Source organism: Alexandromys fortis, unplaced genomic scaffold (genome assembly GCF_014885135.2).
Source record: "Alexandromys fortis isolate MF-2015 unplaced genomic scaffold, M_Fortis_MF-2015_v1.1 scaffold_26, whole genome shotgun sequence".
NCBI lineage: Eukaryota > Metazoa > Chordata > Mammalia > Rodentia > Cricetidae > Alexandromys > Alexandromys fortis.
In genome coordinates this window covers 11,800,873-11,825,970 of record NW_026067894.1, presented here as the reverse complement: position 1 = coordinate 11,825,970, position 25,098 = coordinate 11,800,873, and the positions used below count along the sequence as shown (strand labels likewise).

General features: G+C 40.6%; 1 protein-coding gene across 1 annotated transcript in view; it reads right to left on the bottom strand.

Moving 5' to 3' along the window:
• Positions 1-539: 539 nt before the first annotated feature.
• Positions 540-25,098, bottom strand: part of Khdrbs1 (KH RNA binding domain containing, signal transduction associated 1) — a 38,690-nt gene continuing 14,131 nt past the window's right edge. Inside the window, exons 2-8 of the mRNA XM_050152684.1 lie at positions 21,888-22,025; positions 19,367-19,513; positions 16,429-16,562; positions 14,945-15,146; positions 14,465-14,532; positions 13,248-13,306; positions 540-10,599 (exon numbers count right to left, since the gene is read on the bottom strand). Of these exons, the coding sequence (XP_050008641.1) occupies positions 10,502-10,599; positions 13,248-13,306; positions 14,465-14,532; positions 14,945-15,146; positions 16,429-16,562; positions 19,367-19,513; positions 21,888-22,025 (846 nt within the window). The 3' untranslated portion in view covers positions 540-10,501. The remainder of the gene's footprint in view (positions 10,600-13,247; positions 13,307-14,464; positions 14,533-14,944; positions 15,147-16,428; positions 16,563-19,366; positions 19,514-21,887; positions 22,026-25,098) is intronic.

The window sequence follows — 25,098 nt, the reverse complement described above, 5'->3', positions numbered from 1 at the left end:
TTTATGGCTCAGAGCATCCAGCGGCTTGGGGAAAGCTGATGTCATCCTTCTCAGCTTGCAGGTGCCTGAAGAGCATGGCAGCTGGGTAGTTGGGCCCAACTCCCTAAGTCAGAGCTCTCAAAAAAGATCCCTAGGGCACTAAGTGGTAATGGGAGAAAGGTGGAAGCTGTGTGACTGGACTTCTAAGAATAAACCTGGAAGAAAGGAAGACAGCATCTTAAGTGCGAGCAGTGTTCTGTACAGACCCAGTACTGGGCATTATAAATGTTTCTCAGATCCTATGACGTGGGGAAGAATTACTGATGGAATTAACAGGCCCTGAATAATACACAAGTGATGAGCTGAAATCTGAATCCAGATGTTTGACTTCAGTTCTGAACTTTGCTGTAAAATTCTGTGACTTCCAAGTGGCTATCTTGGTACCTGGAAATTGTGGATGACCTGCCAATCTCTCAAGAGAAAACATTAGGACAAAACGCTTGCCCAGGAAAAGGGGCCTTGGCTCTCTCCCAAAGCTGATCAGAACCATTCACCAATCATCACTTGACCAAACCTTTATTGAACTCCTCATGCAGGGACAGATACTTGAGAAATGTCATACAAAGGTGAAGCAGAACAGCCCCATCCTTCAAGAACTTCTTGGACAAGTTCTAACAACAAAGGATAGATAAGGCTCAGAATTTGATCAATTTGTCCAAAGTAAATGATTCTTGACTTTCCTTAAAATGTTTCAGAGGCAGCGACTATCTTGCCTGGGAGTCCTCTAGAAATGTCTAAGGGCTCCCAGGCTGAAGGTTCCAACAAACCTGTGTGGTGTGTGTATGTATGAGGGGTGGTGGGCATGACACGGGACAGGACAGGGACACACGAAGCAGTAAGGTGCATAGGTGGCATAAGGAGCCGAGTGTGTTTCGACCTGGAGGGACATGTCAGAGATTCAGTCCTTTTTTGTTGTTTCCCACCCTACATAGAAAAATCTTGTTTTTCTATGTAGTCCTGGCTATCTTGTTAACTTGCTCTGCAGACCAGGCTGGCTTCAGGGATGTGCCTGCCTTTGCTTCCTGAGTTTGGGAATTAAAGGTGTATGCCACCATGCCTGGCTCCATCTCAATTCTTTAAAAGCCTTTTAAAAATGTTTTTGAGGTGATGAAAAATGAACTCAGGTCTTCCATATATGCTAGTGAAATATTCAACTACTGAATACAGCCCCAGCCCCTCTTACTAAAATGTTTTGAGGAGGAATTGTTAGCAATGAGTCTTCAGAAGCCCTGAGGACTCCATTCTGGGCCTAAAGACACCTAAGATCCTGGCTCGTTTTCTGTGAGTAAATCAGATCAAGAGGTAGGGTGAAACAATTGTTGATCTCCTCTCTTCAGTTTCTATGTTTCAGCAAATGCCCAGGCCAGCCTTGATACAGCGGGTAGCTCCTGGTATTCAGGGTCCTCTGACACTGTAAAGACACAAAGTGGAAAATTAAGAAACTTGAGGCTGATGGGGGTTTTTCTCAGCCTTCATCTGGTCTGGCTTCGTCCCTTACAATCATCCATTTCCGTAGCTCAACTCCAGTTGTTGCATTCAGCAGGCAGGTTCCTAGGTGCACACAGATGGGCAGAAGACAAAAATACACAGTCCCTGTGAGCTTTCTTTTTAAGATTTATCTATTTATGTATACGAGTGATTTGTCTAAATACTATTTATTTATACGAGTAAATTTGCACATCAGATGAGGGCATCGGATCCCATGGGACTACAGTTATAGATGACTGTGGGCTGCCATATGGGTGCTAGAAATTGAACTCACGATCTCTGGAAGTGCTCTTAACAGGTGAGCATCCCTCCAGCCAGTCAGGTAATGTCTTAAGCCTTGAATATGAGTAAGCAGAGTGATCTGGAGAAAAATGAACTAAACCTCTGAGGCCTTAACTTTGCTTTCATGTTTATTTATTTTTGACAGAGTCCCCAACTGGGACCTCACTACGTAGAACAACAGGCTTGGCCTTGAACTCAGAGATATGTATGTTTCTATCTCCATAGTGCTGAGATTTAGGTTATACATGCTCTACCACGCTCCAACATTTCCAGCTTTCTAAATAGGAAAATGCTTTGGTTCCCTTGACATGAAAAAGCTTGAATTTGGCTGGTGGTGGCGCACACCTTTAATCTCAGCACTTGGGAAGCAGAGGCAGGCGGATCTCTGAGTTTGAAGCCAGCCTGGTCTACACAGCAAGTTCCAAGATAAGCTCCAAAGTAAAAGAGAAACCCTGCCTTAACTCCCCACCCCACCCCCTCAAAAAGAAAAAGCTGATTTTAAAACTCTTGGAAGAAAAAGAGAAAGTTCAACTTTAGGTCCAAGAGTCCATCTCATCTGCCTCATGGACGAGTTCAACCCTGTCCCTGAAACCCAGGATCAGCCACAGAGGACACAGGGCAGGGACCTGATGTTATGAAAAAGTCCTCAATATTTTTAAAATTATATGTATATGTGAGGGTGCACATGCTCCCGAGAGCAGATGTTTTTGGAGGTCAGAGACATGGAATTCCCCAGTGTCAGAGCTGTTAAGTGGCTGCGAGCTGGTGCACATGACTGCTGGAAACCAAAGCTGAGCTACCTCTCCAGCCCAGCTACTGCTTTTTCCTTTTTCTTGTTTTTTTTTTTTTTGTTTTTGTTTTTTGTTTTTTTGAGACAGGGTTTCTCTGTGGTTTTGGAGCATGTCCTGGAACTAGCTCTTGTAGACCAGGCTGGTCTCGAACTCAGAGATCCGCCTGCCTTTGCCTCCCGAGTACTGGGATTAAAAGCGTGCGCCACCACCGCCCGGCTTTTCTTGTTTTTCTTGTGACAGGGTTTCTTTGTTTAACAGTCCTGGCTGTCCTGGAATTTGCTTTTCAGACTAGAAGCCAAGACTATGGATTTTTCCAGGGGAAAATTTGTTTAAAACAAGGTCTCATTCTGCAGCCTAGGCTGAACTTAAATTACCTACATAATGAAGGCAACCCTTGACTGTTTGATCTACTGCCTCTATCTCTTGAGTGCTGGGATCACAGGCATGTACTACCATGCCTGGCTATTTATTTACACTCTTCCTACCTATGAAATTCAAGTCTGTTAGTGTATCTGTCTATATATAGACAGGGTCCTGCTATGTAGTAAATGTTGGCCTTTCGTCTCTTGCTCTGTCTGGTGAGTGCTAGGGATTACAGCTGTTAAGATAGCACAAAAAGCCTTTCTCCTGTAGGAGAGATGCAGCTAGCAAAGTGCTGGATGAGAATGTATACTTGACTCTAAATACTAAAGAAGACTTCATCAGTTCAGGGTATGGAAAATTGTTAATTGCCCCCAACTGGTCCAGAATGCAGTGTTAACCACCACAACACCTTGCTGCTGAACGGCCTAGGAAAGACAGGTTTCTCTATGAGCCTGGAAACAAAAGAATGGGTAATTAGGCGGTGCAGTGCAGTTCTTCCCTTCCCCCCAACAGCTGCTGTCTCATACAGCTGTTTCCAGCCTGCCTGGCAGACGCTATTAAATATTCATCAGATGTGGGCTAGCGTTAGCATGCAATGACTATTAATCTGGCCATGCAAGAGTATTTTTGAGTCTACAGAGTTGTAAGAATTCAAATCTTTTAACTTCGGGAATCTAGAAGCAAAGTCAGAAGCATGAATTCTAAAGCCCCAAGGTTGGGAGCACCTTTCAGGAAACTGATCGATTTTGTTACTACTCAAATTACAAGAGTCGGCACACAACAGTGAAGCAGGGGCCTTTCAACTTGGGCTTTAGCTCTTCAATGCTGTCATCCTCTAAACCACTCCACCTGGAAGAAGGTTCGACTAGCATCGTATAATGTGGCATGCTATCTATTAGTAATAATCCTAGCCTCACACTGTCAATTGTGAAAACTATATGGGATGCTGATATATACTCCCAGCAATTAGCAGAATTGAAAATTTCAAATGGAGGAAGAGGCCAGGCCTAGTGGCGCATGATTTTAGATCTGTCAGAAGGCAGGGGTAGGTGGATCTCTGTGAGGCTAGCCTGGTCTACATGAGTTCCAGAACAGCCAGGGCTACATAGTGAGACCTTGTCTCAAAAAAAATCAAAATAACAATAATAATGATGATGATAATGAGGCAGAAAACTCTTCTACTCAGTAGTTGAACAAAGCTTTAATAATCTATAGTTTCTATTAGAAGAGACTCAAGAACTCTGACGTAAGTGACAGATGTGGTAGCACATGCCTATAAGCCCAGCAACTGGGAGGCAGAGGCAGGCAAATCGCTATGAATGAGGCCAGACTGGTTTATTTAGTGAGTTCCAGGTCAAGGCTAGTAAAACCCTGGCTCAAAAAAAAAAAAAAAAAAAAAAAAAAAAAAAATCATCTAAACCTCAGGTCCTTAAAGAGTTTTAGACAGGAGGTGAGGCTGCCTAGCATGCATGAGGCCCTGAGTTCAAACACCAGCACTAAATACCTGGCACTTGGGAGGTTGAAATAGGAGGATCAGAAGTTCAAGGTTAGCCTGGGATACATGAAAATAAAGTTTGGCTTCTCACTCACAAGTAAACAAAAAGCACAGAACACTAGGAGACTACAGACATATGACCAAGGGCAAAGATCCCACCCTTACTCAACACAAATACCTGGTGGGAGAGAAAAGATTCTCCTTGTAAACGAGGAGCAAAAATGACTTCAGGCAAGATGACGGAAAGAGGATCCATCCCTTGTAGTCTCCACTTTTTTTTTTTTTTTTTTTTTTGAGACAGGGTTTCTCTAGCTTTGAAGCCTGTCCTGAAACTAGCTCTTGTATACCAGGCTAACCTCAAACTCAGAGATCCACCTCCCTCTGCCTCCCGAGTGCTGGAATTAAAGGTGCGGCACAATCGCCAGACTAACGTGGTAGCACTTTAAGGCTTCTCCTTCTCCCTACCTTTCTAGCATAACTGTCAAACAGGTGTGGCTCTAAATACTCAGTCCTAAAGAAATTAGGGAGCCAGTGAGATGGCTCAGTGGGTAAAGGTGTCTGCAGTGCAAGGCTGGTGACTTGAGTTCAATCCCATGAACCCATGTATAGGTAGGAGAAAGAGCCAACTCTACCAAGCTGTCCTAAAACCTCCATAGACATACATTAGTGAGATGGTCTCTGCTTCACTGGAAAAACCAGGGCAAACAGTGGTGACCAAGGCCTGACTTCAGAAATGTTACATACATGTCATGTAAAGGGGACGATTCTGTCACTTACAAAGCAGTTGCTTCTTTGCAGCCCTCCCCTCGCCCCACCAGTCAGAGTTTCTCTGTGTAGCCCTGGCTGTCCTGGAACTCACCCTGTAGACCAGGCTGACCTTGGACTCACCTGCCTTGGCCTCGCAAGCGGTGATATTAAAGGTATGTGCCACCACTGCTTGGCTGTTTGCAGTTTTGAGTTTTTTGGCTGTCCTGGTCCTGGCTCTGAAGCCCAGGCTGGTCCCAAAGAACCACCTGCATTTAAATTTGAATTTTTTTTTTTTTTTGGTTTTTCGAGACAGGGTTTCTCTGTGGCTTTGGAGCCTGTCCTGGAACTAGCTCTGTAGACCAGGCTGGTCTCGAACTCACAGAGATCCGCCTGCCTCTGCCTCCCGAGTGCTTGGATTAAAGGCGTGCGCCACCATCGCCAGGCTAAATTTGAATTTTTCACAGAGCACGTCTTTAACCCCAGCACTCTGGAGGCAGAGGCAGGAAGATCTCTGTGAATTCAAAACCAACCTGGTCTACACACTGAGTTCTAAGACAAGCCAGGGAACACACAGAAACCCTGTCTCCAGGGGAAAAAATAAATATAGAACTTCTAGAGAGCTACTTCAACAGAAGTTATCTTCTCCCTTAGCCAAACTCACTCACTCTGCTCTTTTCACTTTCCCCTTCTAACTCAGAAAAGTATTACACCTAACTAGTTATTGTGTTATGTGGATGCTTACAGACTATCACACATATGGAGGTTAAAGGACAACTTGCAAGAGTTTGTTCTCTACTACCATGTGGGATTAAATTACTCAGCAGGTTTGGCTGCATCTACCCATCTTGACATTCACCTTTCCTTAATAATTCAGGCTGGCCTGGAATTTGTGATTCTTCTGACACAGCCTCCCAAGTGTGTGTGCCATCATGCCCAGCTCTAATTCCTGATGGTACCGGGAGTCAAAATCTAGGGCACTCAACTGCTGACTATACCCCAGTTCAAATACAAAGTGTGGGTGTGCACATGGAGTACATGATAACATCAAGGTGTTCTGGAAGTCTACCTGCTATCACCATCATAATCAGAAGCAACTGCAAACACTTGTGAGCACCCTAACTTCAGACTTAACAGTCATCCTAAAAGGAAGAGGGGGTGGGAGGTCAGGAGATACACACCTGAGACCTCAGTCATTCCTTCCAGTGCATTCCTGCCAGCTGTAATTCTTTCCCAGATATACCAATTTAAAGAGCATGAAAAGGAGAATCTTATGCAGCTTTGAGAAAGCTGTTATCTATGCTGGGTTCAGCCTTTGGTAATGAGGACAATTTGGGGTCAACCACTACTGTAAGTAACTCTTCAAACATATGCTGTCTTAAGATTTTTAAATTTAATACGCATTTTGGCTACATGTATATATGCACTGCTCGTGCTTCTGGTGCCCATGGTGGTTAAGAGAGACTCAGATCCCTTCGAAGTGGAGTTTCAGATGGCTGTGAACTACCATGTGGATGTTAGCAACCAGAACCAGACCTTTTCTGAGCCACCCCTCTAGCCCTTGAACTCTTTGAATTAGGGATTCCTCATCTAAATTCCAGGCCAGTACATGACGAACTTCAAACTTCAGGGTGTTCAGAACAACATTTTGTATTTGTTGCCCTTCGTAAGTATCCAGATATCAGAAAATACCAGCACGGAGATAGGGTTTGGAGGAAACAGCACCAAGAAGCCAAGCTTCACTCTCAAGGATCCAGACATACCTTTGGTTTGCCTAGCTAGAAGCTTTCTTCTCAATAACACTCTTAACAAATGATTCAGAAACAAAGGGAAAACTAAGGTAGCTAGCGCCTCAATGACTTCAAGCAACAGGAAGGCCAAAAGTCCTCAACTCTGCCAATTAGAGTTAAAGCAGAATTAAAAAGGATTCTAAAGAAAAGAACACTAATATTTATTTTGTGTAACACTGAATAGGTTGCCACAAATTTCAGTTTCTTTTCTTTTATTTTTTTTTTAATTTTATTTTCGAGACAGGGTTTCTCTGTAGTTTTTGGTGCCTGTCCTGGAACTTGCTCTTGTAGACCAGGCTGGCTTTGAACTCAGAGGTCCTCCTGCCTCTGCCTCCCGAGTGCTGGGATTAAAGGCGTGCACCACCACCGCCAGGCTTAGTTTCTTTTTTTTTTCCCCATGTAGAGTTGATAGTTTCTTTTTTTTTTCTTTTTCTTTTTTCTTTTTTTTTCTTTTGCATGTAGAGTTGATTGATGATACAAGGAGGACTTAGTTATACAAATGCCGGGCATGGTGGTGCATGCCTTTGATCCCCACACTCGGGTGGTTCTGTAGACCAGGCTGGCCTCAAACTCAGAGATCCGCCTGCCTCTGCCTCCAGAAGGCTGGGATTAAAGGTGTGCACCACCACCTGGACACGGGCTGGTCTTAACTATCACACATACCCATTGAAGTTCGGTAAGCTGACACAGAAGTGTGATTAGTATGGTAGAAGCGAGTTTAGGAAAGACCGACCTGTTAACCTCCTAGCACTACTGCTTTGCCATTACGACACATCTACCATCCTCAATGAAAACCACCTTAACATACCTGACATGGGTCTTCGATACCCATTCTATTCCAGGAAAAGCCTCAGGAATTTTCAGTTACCTGAAAATTGAGAAATCAGGGATGAGTCTTTAGAAGCTGTAAAGACATACAAAATCAGAGAGAGATCCTGCATGCAGTTTACACATTACAGGAAAGAAACATGCAACTTTTCAGAAAATTCAAATAACATTGCACTGTAAATAGATATGGTGTCTTAGGGGGCTCATCCTTATATATTTTAAAACAGCTGAGCAGAAAGCTTTACTCTGGGGTGCAGCAGGTCTTCTCATCTATAGTCATTGAAATTTTACACTGTGTCATTTAAGATGTCAGAATTTGTGCCCAGGTTACATTACAGTTCACTTGTGATGGGCAGGATTATTAAGAGTTATGGAGAATTTATGTGGCAGCATATGGTTTTTCTTTTTACAGCTATTTTTAAACAATTTTTGCAAAGTTTTAACATTAAAATTAACAACTAAAGAATTGTTTATGCAAGTTGCTGTCACAGTTTATATAAAAGAGAAATATGTGCTATTAAAATCAGACATTTAGGTTACCTTTGGTTTTTTGCGATGCATGTTAGCTTTACACATCCTGATTCTCTTGCGATAATTTTCCTTTAAAAAGGGGGGTATAGAGTGATCTCTTTTCATCAAAACAAGACATAATGCCCTGAAAGCTGACTTCAAACCATGGTTGAAAATTCAGTTATTTACACTTTATCACAATCTATAAATACATTTTTTGTTGGTGTGTTTTAAAGAAACAAAAATGCCCATCATGCACTGCTACAGGCAGCTTGGCACTTGACACAGGATTTTTCACCCCCGAGCAGTTTATGTGGCTCCTAGGGAAGGAATGAGGTCCCTGGGAATTGAGAGTGAAACAGAGCCAACCAATTCCATTTTCTTACATGCAGTCTTGTGGGAAGGAGTTTAGGACCAGCCTACTCTACCAGCTCCTGCCCCGAGCCAGCTGAATTGTTGACAGCATCTCTAGAATTGGAAGGGAAACCCTCAAGGGCACCCAGGTTTTACTGAATTGTGTATCTGAATGCAAGTGAAATCAATATCTGCGCCCAGAGATTTGGTGTCATTTTTTAAGGCCACCTAAGGGTTCTACAGAAGGTGCAAGCTAGGGTGGCTGGCACTTAAAGTACCTTTACATGAAAACCAATCTGTGATTTAGTCAGTTGGGTTTTTCTAAAAATTAATTTTGTGATAGGATTGGATAAAACTGCTTTCAACAACTTCCAGGGGGTGAAAAAGCTTTGGTTCTTTTTAAACTAAAACTTAACAACTCATAAACTTTTTTTTGGTAAACTTAAAAAACAAAATCCCCACCACCACTTTTAAGAATGTCTCCAACTTTTAACAAGCCCATTAACTTTAGAGTTAATTTAAGTTTATGTGAAAGAGAAAACTATTTTATTGTCCACCCCCAAAAATGACAATTCATCACATTTACTTTGATTAAAAAAGGACTAAACTTTATTGACAAACTGCTGCAGACATTTTGACATAAGTTTAAGCTACCTATTTAGGCAGACTTAACACATGTATCATTTAATCTTCCGAGAACAAAATGGGAGGACGGTACAAATCCATTAGGACTTTAACTTATGTACAAAGTGGATTTTGATTCCTTTTTCATTCAGCTGCAGTGTCCCTTTTTATATCATGCTAGTGTTGAGACATACTTGACTACCTTGGGAACAGCTCAAAATTGACAACGGTCAATTTAATGAACATCATCAGCTTTTGGCCCCAGTGTCCAAGTGAGTTTTTCATGGAGTGCAGACTCTCAAATGGACAAAATACTCTGACATCTTAAATACTGAAAATTTGATTATCAGTACTATTACTGAAAAGATTGTGGCTAAAAAGTACTCCATCAAATTCCATTTAGGTGGCCAGCTCCTCTTCCCCATCATTCTTAGTCAATCTCTACCCCTCCCCCCACTAAGTATCTCTCAACACTGTATGTCTGGGGCTAGATTTCAAAACCCACGTAAAGAAAAAGTCAGTTTTACAAACCTAATTTTGTTGTTGTTTTAAGTCAATTAACGTTAAAAATTGCATCAACTATTTATTTCATGAGGATCTTTCGTATTAAAATTTAACCTTAAGATTCAACCGCCATGTGCTTTTAAAGGAAATGTTTTAGAGACGTCTGAGCTCACTTTTACATGGTGGTGCCTACTGCCGTTAACATTGTGATTTTACATCTTAAGCAGCCCTGAATTTTGAAATGTAGCCTAGTTTGGGATTCTGCAACTATGACTTTACGGGGGTGCCTCAAATCAAAACTAAGAAAAAGTTAACAAGCCTTTACTTCAGAACCTTTAAGCAAGCAATGCCACTTTTGAAACTAACATGTTTGTGTTTTTTTTTTACTCAACTTCTTTTTTTATTATAAAAGGTACACTGTTTATATTTAAACAACAAAGAAAAAAGCATCTACACACTTAAAAAATTAATTCAATATCCTAAATCTATTTTAACTCATTTTAAAATACTACATACAGAAGCCAGAATGCAGAGTTAAGAATGGAGGAAGGTGGGGAAAAGAAAGGGACCACGAAGAAAAACACTTAGACAATTACTTGTCTGTTGTGGGTAAAGCAACAGGAATCCTGGGATACAAGAAATCAGTAACAACTTTGCTCATAACTGATATTTTCCCCTCCTGTTTGTTTCTAATAACGTCCATATGGGTGCTCTCTGTATGATCCCTTCACTGGCCTAGCTGGGGGGGCCTTCAGTGATGGCCTGGTCCCATTCCAGTCATCTTGTCCTGTGGAAAAACAAAAACAGTTTATAAACCATGGGCCCATTTTTTGGGGGGCATAACCAGGGTAGGTCAACATCAGGTATGTATCACCAACAATACTGTTTGTCTTCTACTATCTTGATACATTCCTGGTGTTCCTTGCTCTCCTCTTTACTTGGCCTTCCTTGATAAGTATGGGTAATTTCCTACCATTTTGAGTAGAAAACAAAAGGGAGTAATTCAGAAAATGCTAACTTTTACTATACAGTTCTCTTGAACAGCAACATGAATGATACCCAGTCTCAAACCTGGATAAATGCAACACAGTTTGAGGCAGTAAAGAAGTCATTAATTTCAGGGAGTCTGCAATGACCATTCCTGTTCCCAAACCCATCTGGCACTCATTCCTCAGTTAACATGGCAAAACATCTGACCAAGTTTTTCACTTTGCAGGTAGCTCCTTTCAATGCAAGAGCAAGACAGGTTTTTACTGTGGAAAAACGTACTCTGGTTCTAGGGAAGCAAAGGAGGCCACATTAAATGAAACCCTCTACCATGACATGGAACTCAAACACTAGGGGATAATTCTCTGCTAAGAATTTTTAGTTCTTTTCTCATGCCAACAGCCCTGACAAGCGCTAACAATCTCAAAAGGTTTTGTTTTTTTGTGTGACAGCGAAGCCTGAGATGATCACTTACTTCTATAGATGACCTCTTATTCTTCCCACTAATTTCCTCACCTGTGCTGTACCAATTCATGCCTACATGTAAATTCTAGGTACATTACTACAGGTCTTACTTTTCTGTATGGATCAAAAATTACATAGAATTCTACCTATGCTCCTAGTACAATATGCAAGGCCCATCTATTTGCAAGATGCTCCTAGGTACAAACAGAAAAGTTTATGCTTCTAATTCTCTTTAGAAAGGCACATACCAGAACACACTGATCATGGCAACAGCATACCAGGAACACAAGAATAATAGCCTGTCTATTTTTAGAGACACCATCTCAATATGTACCTCATCTTAGAACACATTTGAAGTCAGTATGTAGCTTAAACTGATTTCAAACTCACACTTCTCCTGCCTTAATCTTAAGTGCCTGGGATGCAGTATGCACCTCTCTCTCTTTTTTTGAACTAGGATCTCTTGTAGGTCACACTGCCTTCAAATTTGGTATATCGGGGACAATGACCTTGAGTTTCTGATCTTCCTCTTTCTACTTCCTTCCCAGCTGCTAAGAGCCACCAGGCTGGGTTTCAGCCTCTTTAGTTCAGTCCTTTCTCCAGTAGAATAGAAATACAGTTTTGCCAGACACATACAGAAACTCCTTATTGCCTCACTGATAGAGGGAAATAGTGAGCCACAATGACCAATCCATCTAAACAATGACACAGGAGTGGAGTGCTACAATGTTACTATAGCAATAGTGCAGTACTAAATTAGCTAAAACTGGTCAAAATTGTTTTTTGGGGATCAGGATCTAATTGGCTATGTCATATCATGCCAATAGGTTAAGCTTAGTGTCTTATGAGAGGACCCACTAGATTCCTTTTTCTAACTCTCTGTAGTATCTTTTTTTGTTGTTGATTTGTTCTGTTCTTTTTTTTTTTTTTCCCCAGAATGTTTTCTCTGCCCTGATTCCCCTAGAACTCCCTCTGTAGACCAACCTGGCATTGAACTCACAGAGATCTACCTGTCTCTGCCTCCTGGGTGCTGGGGTTAAAGGTGTGTGCCACCACTGCCTGGCTCTATGGCGTACTTTAAGATAGTTCAAACAGTTAGCAGCTAAAACCCCTCAGAATTCTTCAGTGATGCAGAAGCCCTCTGTTTATGAAGGCTGTTCTCACTGCATACAAATATCCTCAGAGACCCATTAGCACAAAGCTATAATTAGCTCTTAAAGACACAACTGAGCAATGTGTTTTCAACCAAACCTCAGGGAAGTCAGCTTGGGTTTTGCTACCTTCCCAGCCTGAACTGCTTTATGTGATCAGTAACTGAGCTGAGGTCTGGGGATGAAGCTCAGGTGATAGGAGTATTTGTCTAGCAGACAAGAAGTATTGAGTTCCATCCCTAGATATCCCATAAAACCAGACATGGTAGAACAAGCTGTAATCCCAGCAGAGGAAGAAATTTGACTTAAGACGTCTTCCAACTAGGAAGGAGTTTGGTGCTACTACTGATGTGACTTAGCTCCCCTGAAGTCTCTGATTTGATTCTAACCAGTACTACTTTGCCTTCTAATCTGCTTTAACGAACTGCTTTCAGCTGGTATTTTCTTCTACACTTAGTATTTTCAGTAAATTCATTTTTTTTAGATGAGGGAGGGGCAGGAGAGTAGAGTTAGACAAGCAAGTTCTTCTATCTCTCAACATGACCACGGCTTCAGTAGCAAAAGCTCCAAAACCAGCTCTGGGTTAGGCATGTCCTACCTATCAGAAACCAGCATCCCCTGAGAAGTATACCAGTCCAGCTAAGATAGAACTGAGTCCAAGACACATAGCACCATAAAACTTAAGAACTCTTTAAAGTTCCATTTACCAATGCGGCAAGCTTCTACTGTTCCTTAGGTGTGACTGCCTGCCTGACTTCCAAGAACCCATCAGCCAGTATTTTTCTAGACACTTACTTGTACATTTTACCCCAGCACAGAAATAAAAACATACCATAAGCTTCGTAAGAATCTTGAACCTCCCCATGTCCATAGTCATAATATTCTGACTCCCTGGAAAGCCAAAAAAAACCAAAAAACCAGAACATTAAAAGCTTTGGTTTTAGCATTCTTTCAAATATTCCATATCTGGTGAGTTTATAATCTATAAAATAGGGGGAAATATATGTTCTGTCCCACCCCTAACCACCCCAATATTTAAAAAACATGCATAAACCATGTATTTACCAAAAGTCTGGTTATGCATAGCAAGAAGAACAAAAACAAATATCATACAACTTAATGTAGAAAACCAAACTCTCAGATTTTTGCATGTATTTATATATGTATTCATATAGCTCACCAGAAGAGTATTGGAAAAGGCCTGTTTTGTGCCTATTATAGATGCCTGAGGCAAACAGGATGTATGTATGTATATATACACATGTGTATGTATATATGTATATACACACACACACACACACTGAAAGCTGTGTTTTAAAGAAATTAAAAACAAAAACAAAACACCTAGGTTAAGTTTCTAGCTTGCTCTTAAGACTAAACGCATCTTCAATGTGGGTGGGGTGAGTTGATTTGTCTGTAATGAGACAAAGTCTCCTGTATCCCAGGCTGTTCTTGAACTCATGGTCCCATGCTGAGATCAAACTAAGGACTTCACACATGCAAGGCAGGCACAGCCTACCTACCAACTAAGCTACTTCCTCCCATAATTAAGAAATTGTTTCTTTAAAAAAAAAATTATTTATTTATTTACTATGTGTACAATATTCTTTCTGCATGTATGCCTGAAGGCCAGAAGAGGGCACCAGACCTCATTACAGACGGTTGTGAGCCACCATGTAGTTGTTGGGAATTGAACTCAGGACCTTTGGAAGAGTAGGCAATGCTCTTAACCGCTGAGCCATCTCTCCAGCCCCGAAATTATTATTTCTTAATAAAAGAATTATTTAATGGCATTTTCTCAATGCTTCTATATAGCCATAGCTCAGGAATTTTTCATTAGCCCCAAATCCTAAACTATTATATAAAATGCAGTTATTCAAATTTGCAGGCCCACCTATATGCCTTCAAGTTGTCAAAAGCAGAGGCAATACAATACCTTCAAAATGTTAAGTCAGACTACTCTAGAGCTCAGTATTTGCCCAAATCTTTAGTTCCTCCAACTCCACCCACCATCTATCTAGGACACTATATAGTATACTATCGACTCACCCTTGGCTCTGGCTGTAATAGCCTTCATATCCTTCATAACTCTGTTCTGCATATGTATCATCATATCCCTGTAACAAATAAATTAGGTCAGAATTACATATAATAGAGAAGATAATTACAACCCATTGGGCGGGGGGATCATGCGCTTCTGAATGAACAGGCCATGAAAATTTTCTCAAAAATATTAAGATCCACTGCAGAAGAGTGACGAAAGACAAAACAAAAATCAAATGTAATTTAGCATTACAAACAACAATCTCTTAGTAAAAATCTGTATGTCAAACCACAACTTCTCATTTACCTTATATAGAGATAGCAATAATGAAAGCAAAATAGAAGAAAAATCATCTCATAGTTCAAAATCAACGTAAACAAGAATGCAGGTACTGTTTTCTACCTACACACCTGGATAAGACACTCAACTTTCCCTGGCAACCTAAGTATGGAGGAAAAATAATACATTGTTCAAAACATTCTTACATAGTCTTCGTAAGTTTCTGGTGCAGGTGGTGGAGGTAAAGGTATTCTCTGGATGCCTGCGGTCCTAGCTCTTGGTGTTGGGGCACCTCTCACAGTGGGTGGGGGTGGCACTCCTCGAGTCACAGTAGCACCTCTGGTAATGGAACCTCTCACTGGGGTCCCACGAACCAAAGCCCCTCGAGGTGGTCCAACACCACGACCTCTACAAAAAGAAAATTTGTATTAATTTGATCTTTTTTTTTTTTTGATTTTTGAGACAGGGTTTCTCTGTAGCTTTTGGTTCCTGTCCTAGAACTAGCTCTTGTTGACCAGGGATCCGCCTGCCTCTGCCTCCCGAGTGCTGGGATTAAAGGCGTGCGCCACCACCGCCCGGCTTTAATTTGATCTTTTAATAATCAAGTCATATTCATGTTCAGGGTTGTTCACAAATTCTGGAGCTAAAAAGATTTCATGTTTTACACATACTTGCTCACTTATTTGAGATAAGGTATCCCTTGCTGCTCTGGCTAGCCTAGAACTCATACAAATCCACCTGGCAATGCCTCTAGAGTGCTGGGATTAAAGGTATATGCCAGCTAATTTATCTTTCTTAAAGGGAGGCTCTGTGGCCACACTTGATAAGACAGAGACTGTATCTCTTGCTTTGCCCTTTTTACTTTTCCTTTCCTTTTTGGGGGATAGAGTTTCATATAACCCAGTATGGTGTTGAACAAACTATGTAGCTGAAGATGACTTTCTTGCACTTCTAACTTCTAGCACTTACTGCCCAGGTAACACCACAGCCTGTTTGTGAAGTACTAGGGATCAAACCCAGAGATTTGTGTATGCTAGGCACATCCCCAACCCTCAACTAGACTTTAAAGCACAGAATAATATACATGAAAGAGAACCTAAACTAGCAGATTCTCTGGGTGCAATAGTAGATCACAGTACCTCAGGCAAGTCTAGACTATTCTGAAGTCATACCAGATAGCCAGGTTTGGTGGCTTATGACTTTAGTCACAGCACTTAGGAGGCAGAAATAGGAGATCTCTCCTAAGTTTCAGACTGGCCTGTTCTACGTAGCAAGTTCCAGGTCAGTGAGGGTTACATAGGACTACACAGTGAAAAAAAAACAACTAGGGGGCCAGTGAGATGGCTTCGTGGGTAAGCACACAGCTGATTAAGACTTACAACTTGAGTTCAATCCCTAAGACCCACATGATAGGACTCCTATTCCTTATCCTCTAACTTCCACACCTACATATGAATCTCCAAAGCTCACAAATAAATACATAAAATTTTTTTAATGCTTGTACTGTCCAAAATTAGAAGCTCCAACATTTCAGTAGCACTGTAACACTTATCTATGGTCAAACTGCTAAGATCCAGAATTCTATACTTGATATACCATACAAACCCTGACGCCTCCTGGTCTAGATAGAGCTAAGAAGACTACCAGCAGTCACATTTTTATTTCCTTTTCAACTATTTTTTTTTTTTACCTGGGAACAGGTGGAGGAGGCGGGGCAGCTCCTCGTCCTCTCACTGGTACCCCACGACCACGAGAGGGTTCAGGAACTCCATTCAAGTAGGACAATTCTAGAAACTGCTCCTGGCAGATATCATCCATCATATCCTGGGAATTAAAGACAGCAAAGAATGTGTAACATCTTCTAAAACTCATCCACATGAGCCTTAGATCTTAAGAACACCCTTGACTCCCAGCACTCTCAGAGGCAGAGACTGTGGATCTCTGTGAGATTAAGGCCACCCTGAACCATATAGTTTTGAGTTCTGGAACAGTATGAGTTATATATTGAGTCTCTGTCTCAAAATACCACCTGAAAAAGAACAGTATTAAAAGCCTAGGTGATGTCCCAAGTCAAGTAATTAGTTCTCTGAAGTCAAATTATACTGTTACTTCTTTGAGGAAGATGTGGACAACAGATCCTTACTGATAGACGAGGCTCTTCAGAAAGTAGTTCCCTTGGATCACTTCTTTTCTCTATATATACAAAAACTTTCTCTTAAGTCAAAAAAAAACAACCTATAGCTTGGAATATTCTCACACATACATTCTTTGTAAACAGTTACTTTTCCTAGAATAACAGAAGCCACCATTAATGAGGCTCTAGGTACTGGGTGCTATACAGTAAGTTTTGAAATTTTTATTTAACTGTCAAGATGATCCTGCCAACATTGCCTCATGGTATAATTTGGAACTCTGACTCTTACAAGACACAAAGGAGAGGGGTACAACTAGGTGGTAGAAGGTATGCCTAGTGTACACACAAAGCCCTGAGTAAAATTCCTAATGCTGCCACAAAAGGGAGGAAGGGGAGGACCTTCTTTTTCTGATGTTGCCTAACCACACCTTTTCCCCTAAAATGTAGCTTTCCACTTAAGATTGAGATTTTCAAGAGCCATAGCATGTACATCAATGTGGAATCAGAGGTTCATTTTCTCAATTGCTTCTCCACCTTAGTCAGACAAGGTCTCTCACTGAATCTGGAGCTCATTCACTCACTGGGCTAGACTGACTAAGCTCCACAGGTCTTCCTGTCTCCCCAGCAATGTGATGTATGCTCTACCATGACAAGCTCTCATATTGGTGCTTGGGGATCCAACCCAGATTCATAAGCTTGATCACAAGTGTTTTATGAACTGAGTTTATCTCCCCAACCTCAAGAGCCATTTTTCTATCTTTAGACCCAAGCGCAATTTATTACTCATCTATTACTACTTAACATTTGGGGTAAACAAGCAGCCCATATCTTAGAAAAGTGAAATTAGCTGGGTGGTGGCGGCGCACGTCTTTAATCCCAGCACTTGGGAAGCAGAAAAAGTCTGATATCAATGAATTCAAGGCCAGCCTGGTCTACAAAGCGAGTTCCAAGACAGTTACCCAGAAAAAATCTGTCTCACCAACTCTTCCAACACACACCCAAAGAAAAAAAAAAGAAGAAAAGTGAAATTAAAAGTTATTCAAGAAAAGTCAGGCAAGGTGGCACATGCCTTTAATCCCAGTACTTGGGAGGTAGAGACTAGAGTTATCTGCGAGTCTGAGACTAGCTTGGTCTACAGAGTGAGCTCCAGGACAATCAGGGCTACAGAGAAACCCTGTGTTGGAAACCAAAACAAATAAAGCAAAAGTGACATAGTTAGTAGAGCAATGTCTCCTACAGCTCCCTACTTTCCTCAGCCTTATACATTTTTGCCACTTAAGACTGGATAGACTCAATGCTCAGGTATCTCCAACTGTCACATTTGTTAAATAAGATAAATTTCAGTCTACTATAAAGTATTTAGTAAATATGAATGAGTTGGGGGGAGGCTGGAGAATTAGCTCAGTTGGTAGAGTGCTTGCCTACAACATACATGAACAAGCCCTGGGTTAGATCCCTAACACACCAAATCAGGTGTGGCAGTGCACACCTTTAATAGCAAATCAGAGGCATGAAGATCAATGAATTCAAGGGTACCCTTGGCTACATAGCAAATTCAAGGCCAGGCTGGGCAACATTAAGGTTCTCAACAAACCAAAAAACAAAACAAAAACAAACAAACAAAAAAAAAAAAAACCAGTGTTTTGTTAAGACTGGAGTCCTATTCTCAAGACACTTTCTTCTACATTAGGAAAAACTCTAAAATCAGGAGGGCGGGGAATTCCCAAACATTCTAGAACAGTTCAGACAACTGATACTTAACCTGTATTACAATCAGGTGACACTTTTACATACTATTAGCTTGTACTATAATCAGGTGACACTATTATAAACAATTTTCTAAGTATGGTGGGTCACATCTTTAATCCCACTAATTAGGAGGCAGAGGCAGATAGATTTCTGCAAGTTAGGGACCAGCCTGGTCTACACAGTGAGTTTCAGGTCAGGCAGAAATACATAGTGAGACCCTGTCTCAAACAATTAAGAAAGAAAATTTCCATATCATCAATAGTCATGCATGTAACATGGTATCTTCTAAACCGGACTCTGGGGGGTGGGGTGGGGGGAACCTTCGCCAAAAGAACCCTTCAGTGAGCCACATTAGAACAATGAATGCTATAAACTTCCTGTTGTCAACTCTAGATTCAAAATTCTAGCACACAAATTTGCAGATTTACCTTAAGTCATTTTCCTAATATCATGTCTCCTGGCTCAACAGTAGTACCAAAACATTAAACTGAATAAAGACCTTATTAAATCTTTGTTAAACAGATTGTAAATACTTCAGGGACCCAAAATATTGACAATAGATAACAGTACACATTAATGAAACAAGTAGGCTTTGGAAAACAGTGCTTTGAGAATGAGGTGTAAATAGTGGGAAAACCTCAGAAAAATGAACCAAGTACAGACCCTAGTCAGGAACCCGGGCTTTCTCAACAGTATGATCCTGTTTCTTCCTTGCTCAGATAATAAAGAATATGCATTTCCTTACTGGTACTAGAAATTTCTTGACTTCTTCCATGGCATGGGCCATAAGAGCATAAGCCTCACATGGGGGTCCAAAGACTTCAATGAAGACATGCAGATCCATATTTAAATGGGCATATTTGGGGTCTCCACCCTTGCGAAGCTCTTCCTCCTATGGAAAAATGCAAAGTAATATTAAATCATATACAGACTAAAAGAAAACAACACCTTTAACACTAGGTCAAAGGGACAGTCAGAAATAATATGCAAAACAACAACAACAACAACAAAACAAAAACAAAACCAAAAAAAACCCTGAAATCCTAAGAAGGAAGGTAAATCAAGTCCTGGAAACTGAAACTTAACAGTACCAGCTAAAACTATACTTGGTTAGCTGGGTGGTGGCAGCACACCTTTAATCCCAGCACTCAGGAGGCAGAGGAAGACAGATCTCTGTGAGTTCGATGCCAGTTTGGTCTACAGAGAGTTCCAGGACAGGTTCCAAAGCTACAGAGAAATCCTGTCTTGAAAAACCAACCACAAGCCGGGCGATGGTGGCACACACCTTTAATCCCAGCACTCGGGAGGCAGAGGCAGGCGGATCTCTCTGAGTTCGAGACCAGCCTGGTCTACAGAGCTAGTTCCAGGACAGGCTCCAAAGCCATAGAGAAACCCTGTCTCGAAAAAACACCAAAAAAGGGGGCTGGAGAGATGGCTCAGTGGTTAAGAGCAGTGACTGCTCTTCCAAAGGTCCTGAGTTCGATTCCCAGCAACCACATGGTGGCTCACAACCATCTGTAATGGGGTCTGGTGCCCTCTTCTGGCCGGCAGGCATACACACAGATGGAATATTGTATACATAATAAATAAATATTTAAAAAAAATTTATACTTGGTTAACTGTTCCCTTAAACACTGGAGCATTCAATGCAGTGAATTTGAAGGAACAACCTATTAAAGCTTAATTTTAGAATCTACTCAGATAATAGTTGTTTGGTAATTTAGTGTATGTGTTTATGGCCAAGCATTAGTTTTTAAATTCATTAGAGCTCTTTATCACCATCAACCCTTCTTATGTGTTTTTATTGCCTAGGAGTTTAAGTCAGGACAGTAGAAACTCTTACAAATCTCATCAACTAAAACAACATGGTGTACTATGTATCCTAGAGAGACAGAAGGAAAAACACTACCCAAAAGTTAGGCCCTTGGGCTGCAGAGATGGCTCAGTGGTTAATTCCCAGCATCCTTATGGCAGCTCACAACTGTTTGTAATTCTAAGATCTGACACCCTCACACAGAAATATATGCAGGCAAAACACCAATGCACATAAAATAAAAATAAATAAAATAACACACACATACACACACACACGTTAGGTCCTCAATAAATGAATTTCTAGATTTTAGCAGGTAAATCTCGTCTAAAAAGCTGACCCTAAGGGTTGGAGAGATGGCTCAGTGGTTAAGAGCACTGACTGCTCTTCCAGAGGACCTGAGTTCAATTCCCAGCAACCACACGGTGTCTCACAACCATCTGTAATGAGATGTGGAGCCCTCTTCTGGCATGCAGGCACACATGGAGGCAGAATGTTGTAAAATAAATAAATAAATAAATAAATAAATAAATAAATAAATAAATAAATAAATGGAGGCAGAATGTTATATGCTAAATAAATAAAGCAAGAAAGCCACCTGGCCCTAGAAGGGAATTATGTGTAGCAGTAAGTTTCTTCTCAGCTAAAAGTTCACTATGTAAGGAGCTATGAAATGGAATATTTTCTTTTTGGAACATTCCTGTTGTCTAGAAATCAAATGATCTAACCACAAACTCATCAGCACTTAACACCAGTGGTCTCATTAGTTCCTATCCCTGGAAAACAGGGTGCACTGGTCACATTTTTGTGTGTTCAATCTTCAAGTTTAGTATCCAGTTCTCATTTTAAGTTTTTAGAGATAAGCTTATCAAAGCTAACAATGCTATTTAATTGTATCATAATGCAGCCTGGGAGGGAGGGTGTGTGTGTGGGATTGTGTGTGTGATAGGTAAAGGCTGTTCTTCCAGAGGTCCTGAATTAAATTCTCACACCACAGAATGGCTCATATTTGTCTATAACTCTAGTTTTTAAAGGATCTGATGCCCTCTTCTGATGTGATGTACATACAGACAAAATATCCATATACATAAAGTAAGCACAGCTTTACAAAAAATAATGAGGGCATATCTAGGCTCTTCCCAACATTACCAAATGAGTGCTTATATGCAACGAAAACTTTACAATAGCCTTATTTTGTATGCTGGAGAGCACATGATTAAAGATAATGGTGAATGTCTTTAATCCCAGCACATGGGAGGCAGAAACAGGCAAATCTTGGAAACCAACCTAGTCTACATACATAGTAAGTTGCGGGCCAACCAAAGCTACATAGTGAGACATGGTGTCAAACCCTAAACAAACTCCAAAATGTTTGCTTGCACAAAGCATCCATATCAGACACTATGCAACTAGAGAGCAATTGGTTTTATTTTGCCTCACTACATGAACTTACCTTAGCTTTGTCTCTCATTGAACCCTTTCCCAAGACAGAGATCTTTGCGCCAGTCTCTTCTTGAAGTCTTTTGATTGTATTTCCTTGTGGTCCAAGAATCTTCCCCACAAAATTGAACTGACAGGGAAAAAAAAACTTCTAAATACACATAACTCTCTATAAACATTTAAACATACAACATGTTATTTGATCTTCAACAAGCCTATAAAGTAAGAATCTTTTATATGTAAGAATATATAAAATCCTCATTATACTCAAGACACATTGTAACTGTATCATTAGTGATTAGCTTTAAGTTATATATGTTAAGTGCAGGTACTAGACCTGAATTTGGATTTCCTTATAAAGTTTGGTACTCTTTCTACAACTTACTGCAAGTCATGATATTGTAACATAAACATTTTAACATGCATAAATGTGTTTGTTTGTTTTCTGGAGTTTCTGTGTGTAGCCTTCCTGGCTATCCTGCAACTCATTTTGTCGACCAGGCTGGCCTCATATTCAGGCATCTGCCTGCCTCCACCTCCCAAGTGTTGGGACTAAAGGTGACCACCACCACTGCCCAGTAACATACAGAAATTCATATTAGTGATCAGACTCAAGACAATGTATATAAGCAAGCATGTATCTTGCTTCTAAGACAGAACAAAAGATGTTGTGCCCCTTGATAGCATGTATGGTAAGCAGAATATTAATTATTTCCTTTAAAAAATGTGGAGGAAGGCTGGGCAGTGGTTGTGCATGTCTTTAAACCCAGCAGTTGCAAGGCAGAGGCAGGCAGATCTCTGAGTTTGAGAAAATTGGTCTACAGAGTGAGATATAGGATAGCCAGGACTGTTTCACAGAGAAACCCTGTCTGGGAGTAGGGAGAAAAGGGGGTCTAAGGGGGCAGAGAAATGGCTCATGGTTAACATTACTTATTGCTCTTGCAGAAGATGATTCACAGTCACTTGTAGCCCCAGTTCCAGGGAAATCTGCTACCCTCTTCTGGCTTCCTTAAGCACAAGGCATGCACTTGGTACACATATAATATATATGGAGGACCTAAACATATACATAAAATAAGATAAAGAAAGGTAGGGGCTGGAGAGATGGTTCAGAGGTTAAGAGCACCAGCTGCTCTTCCAGAGGTCCTGAGTTCAATCCCCAGCAACCACATGGTGACTCACAACCATCTGTAATTAGATATGGTGTGTGTATACATAATAAATAAAAAGAAAAGAATAAAGAAAGGCAAAAAGTTCAGAGGCAAAAGCTCGGGTAAGAGAGAAATAGGATAATTTAAGTTAGAAAAGCTGGCTAGAGGGGGCTGGAAAGATGGCTCAGTGGTTAAGAGCAGTGACTGCTCTTCCAGAGGTCCCCAGTTCAATTCCCAGCAACCACATGGTGGCTCACAACCATCTGTAATGAGATCTGGTGCCCTCTTCTGGTCTGCAGGCATACATGGAGGCAGAATGTTTGATACATAATAAACCTTATAAAAAGCTGGCTAGAGGGGGCTGGAAAGATGGCTCAGTGGTTAAGAGCAGTGACTGCTCTTCCAGAGGTCCTGAGTTCAATTCCCAGCAACCACATGGTGGCTCACAACCATCTGTAATGAGATCTGGTGCCCTCTTCTGGCCTGCAGGCACACATGGAGGCAGAATGTTGTAAAATAAATAAATAAATAAATAAATAAATAAATAAATAAATAAATAAATAAATATTTTTTTTAAAAAAGAAAAAACCCAAAACAAAAAGAAAACCAAAAAAAGTATATGCATTTATCTAAATTAACACAGTGAGATGGAGAAAAGAGATATGAAAGATAAAACAAATCAAAATCTCCAGCAACAAAAAAACACATAGGTGACTAGAGATGTCTCAGCTATTAGGGACCCACACTGCTCTTCCAGAAATCTTGAGTTCAGCACCCACAGCATAATTCTCAATCAATCAAATCAAATCAAAGCAGTGATCAACTGCCTTTAATGCTTCAAGGAACCAAAGAAGTCTTTTGGACTGCATGAGCACTGACACAAATAAAAAAACTCTAAAAATAATAGATTTTTTTATAAAGGCGGGGCATGATGGCTGTTTCTAAGTAATCACAGTAAATTATAGACTTTTGTTCTTTCTCCAGTCCCAATGTTACTTGACCAGCTGAGAAGTATTCCAATAAAGAAAACAAAAATTACTATTTAAATATAAATGAACATACAGTTCATTACCATTCCACTATAGCAATAATACTTTTGTTTTCCAGGCCTTAAGAGTTTGAAAGACCCTGCACTTGCTCTGCCACACATTATTTGTCAATTTAGACAAGTTATTTAACTATTCTGCACATTTGTTTGCTCATTTGTAAAACACAGGCAAAAATCAACCTACAAGGACAGAGTAACAATGAGGTGTGATGTGCCTGCCTATGGTCCCAACACTCAGAAGCCAAGGAGGATCACCAGTTTGAGGACAGCCTAGGATAAATGAGGTCTTTCCTAAAATAAAAAACAAAAGAAGCTGGATAGTGGCGGTATACACCTTTAATTCCAGCACTTGGGAGGCAGAGGAAGGTAGATTCTGTTATAGTTCGAGGCCAGTCTGGTGTACGAGAGCTAGTTCCAGGACAGCTAGGGCTGCTACACAGAGAAACCTTGTCTTGAAAAATAAAAACAAAAACAGAAAAAAAGAATAGAAAAATCCAATCAACTAATAGACATGTATTCAAGATCAAAGTTTATTTCTTAGTATGTGGGTAATACAATTTCTAGACCAAACTCAATATCTAAAAGAAAAAAATACAAAAAAGTAATTCAAGAACAACAGAGAGGGCTGGAGTTATGGCTCTTTATAGATAGGACACAACAGGTTCCTTTCCCAGATCCCACATGACAGCTCACAACCATCAGTAACTCAGGTTTGAGGTGATCCAATGCCCTCTTCTGGCCTCCTTGGCCAGAAAAGCACTCATATACATAAATTTAAAAGAAAAATTCTCAACTGAAGTCTAACTGAACAAAAATGTTATACACAGGATATATGACAAGAAGTCTATAGAGATAAACATACTCCCCTAAAATCATCATAACCACCAAGACCACAGACATAAGCAGAACGAAGGTACTTTGAATTTGCAGTTTCATCAAGATGGGAACTCTTGATTCTCCTGCTTACATCTCCCCTAAGTACAAGGCTCCTCTACATTTCTTTCTTTTTTTTTTAATATTTATTT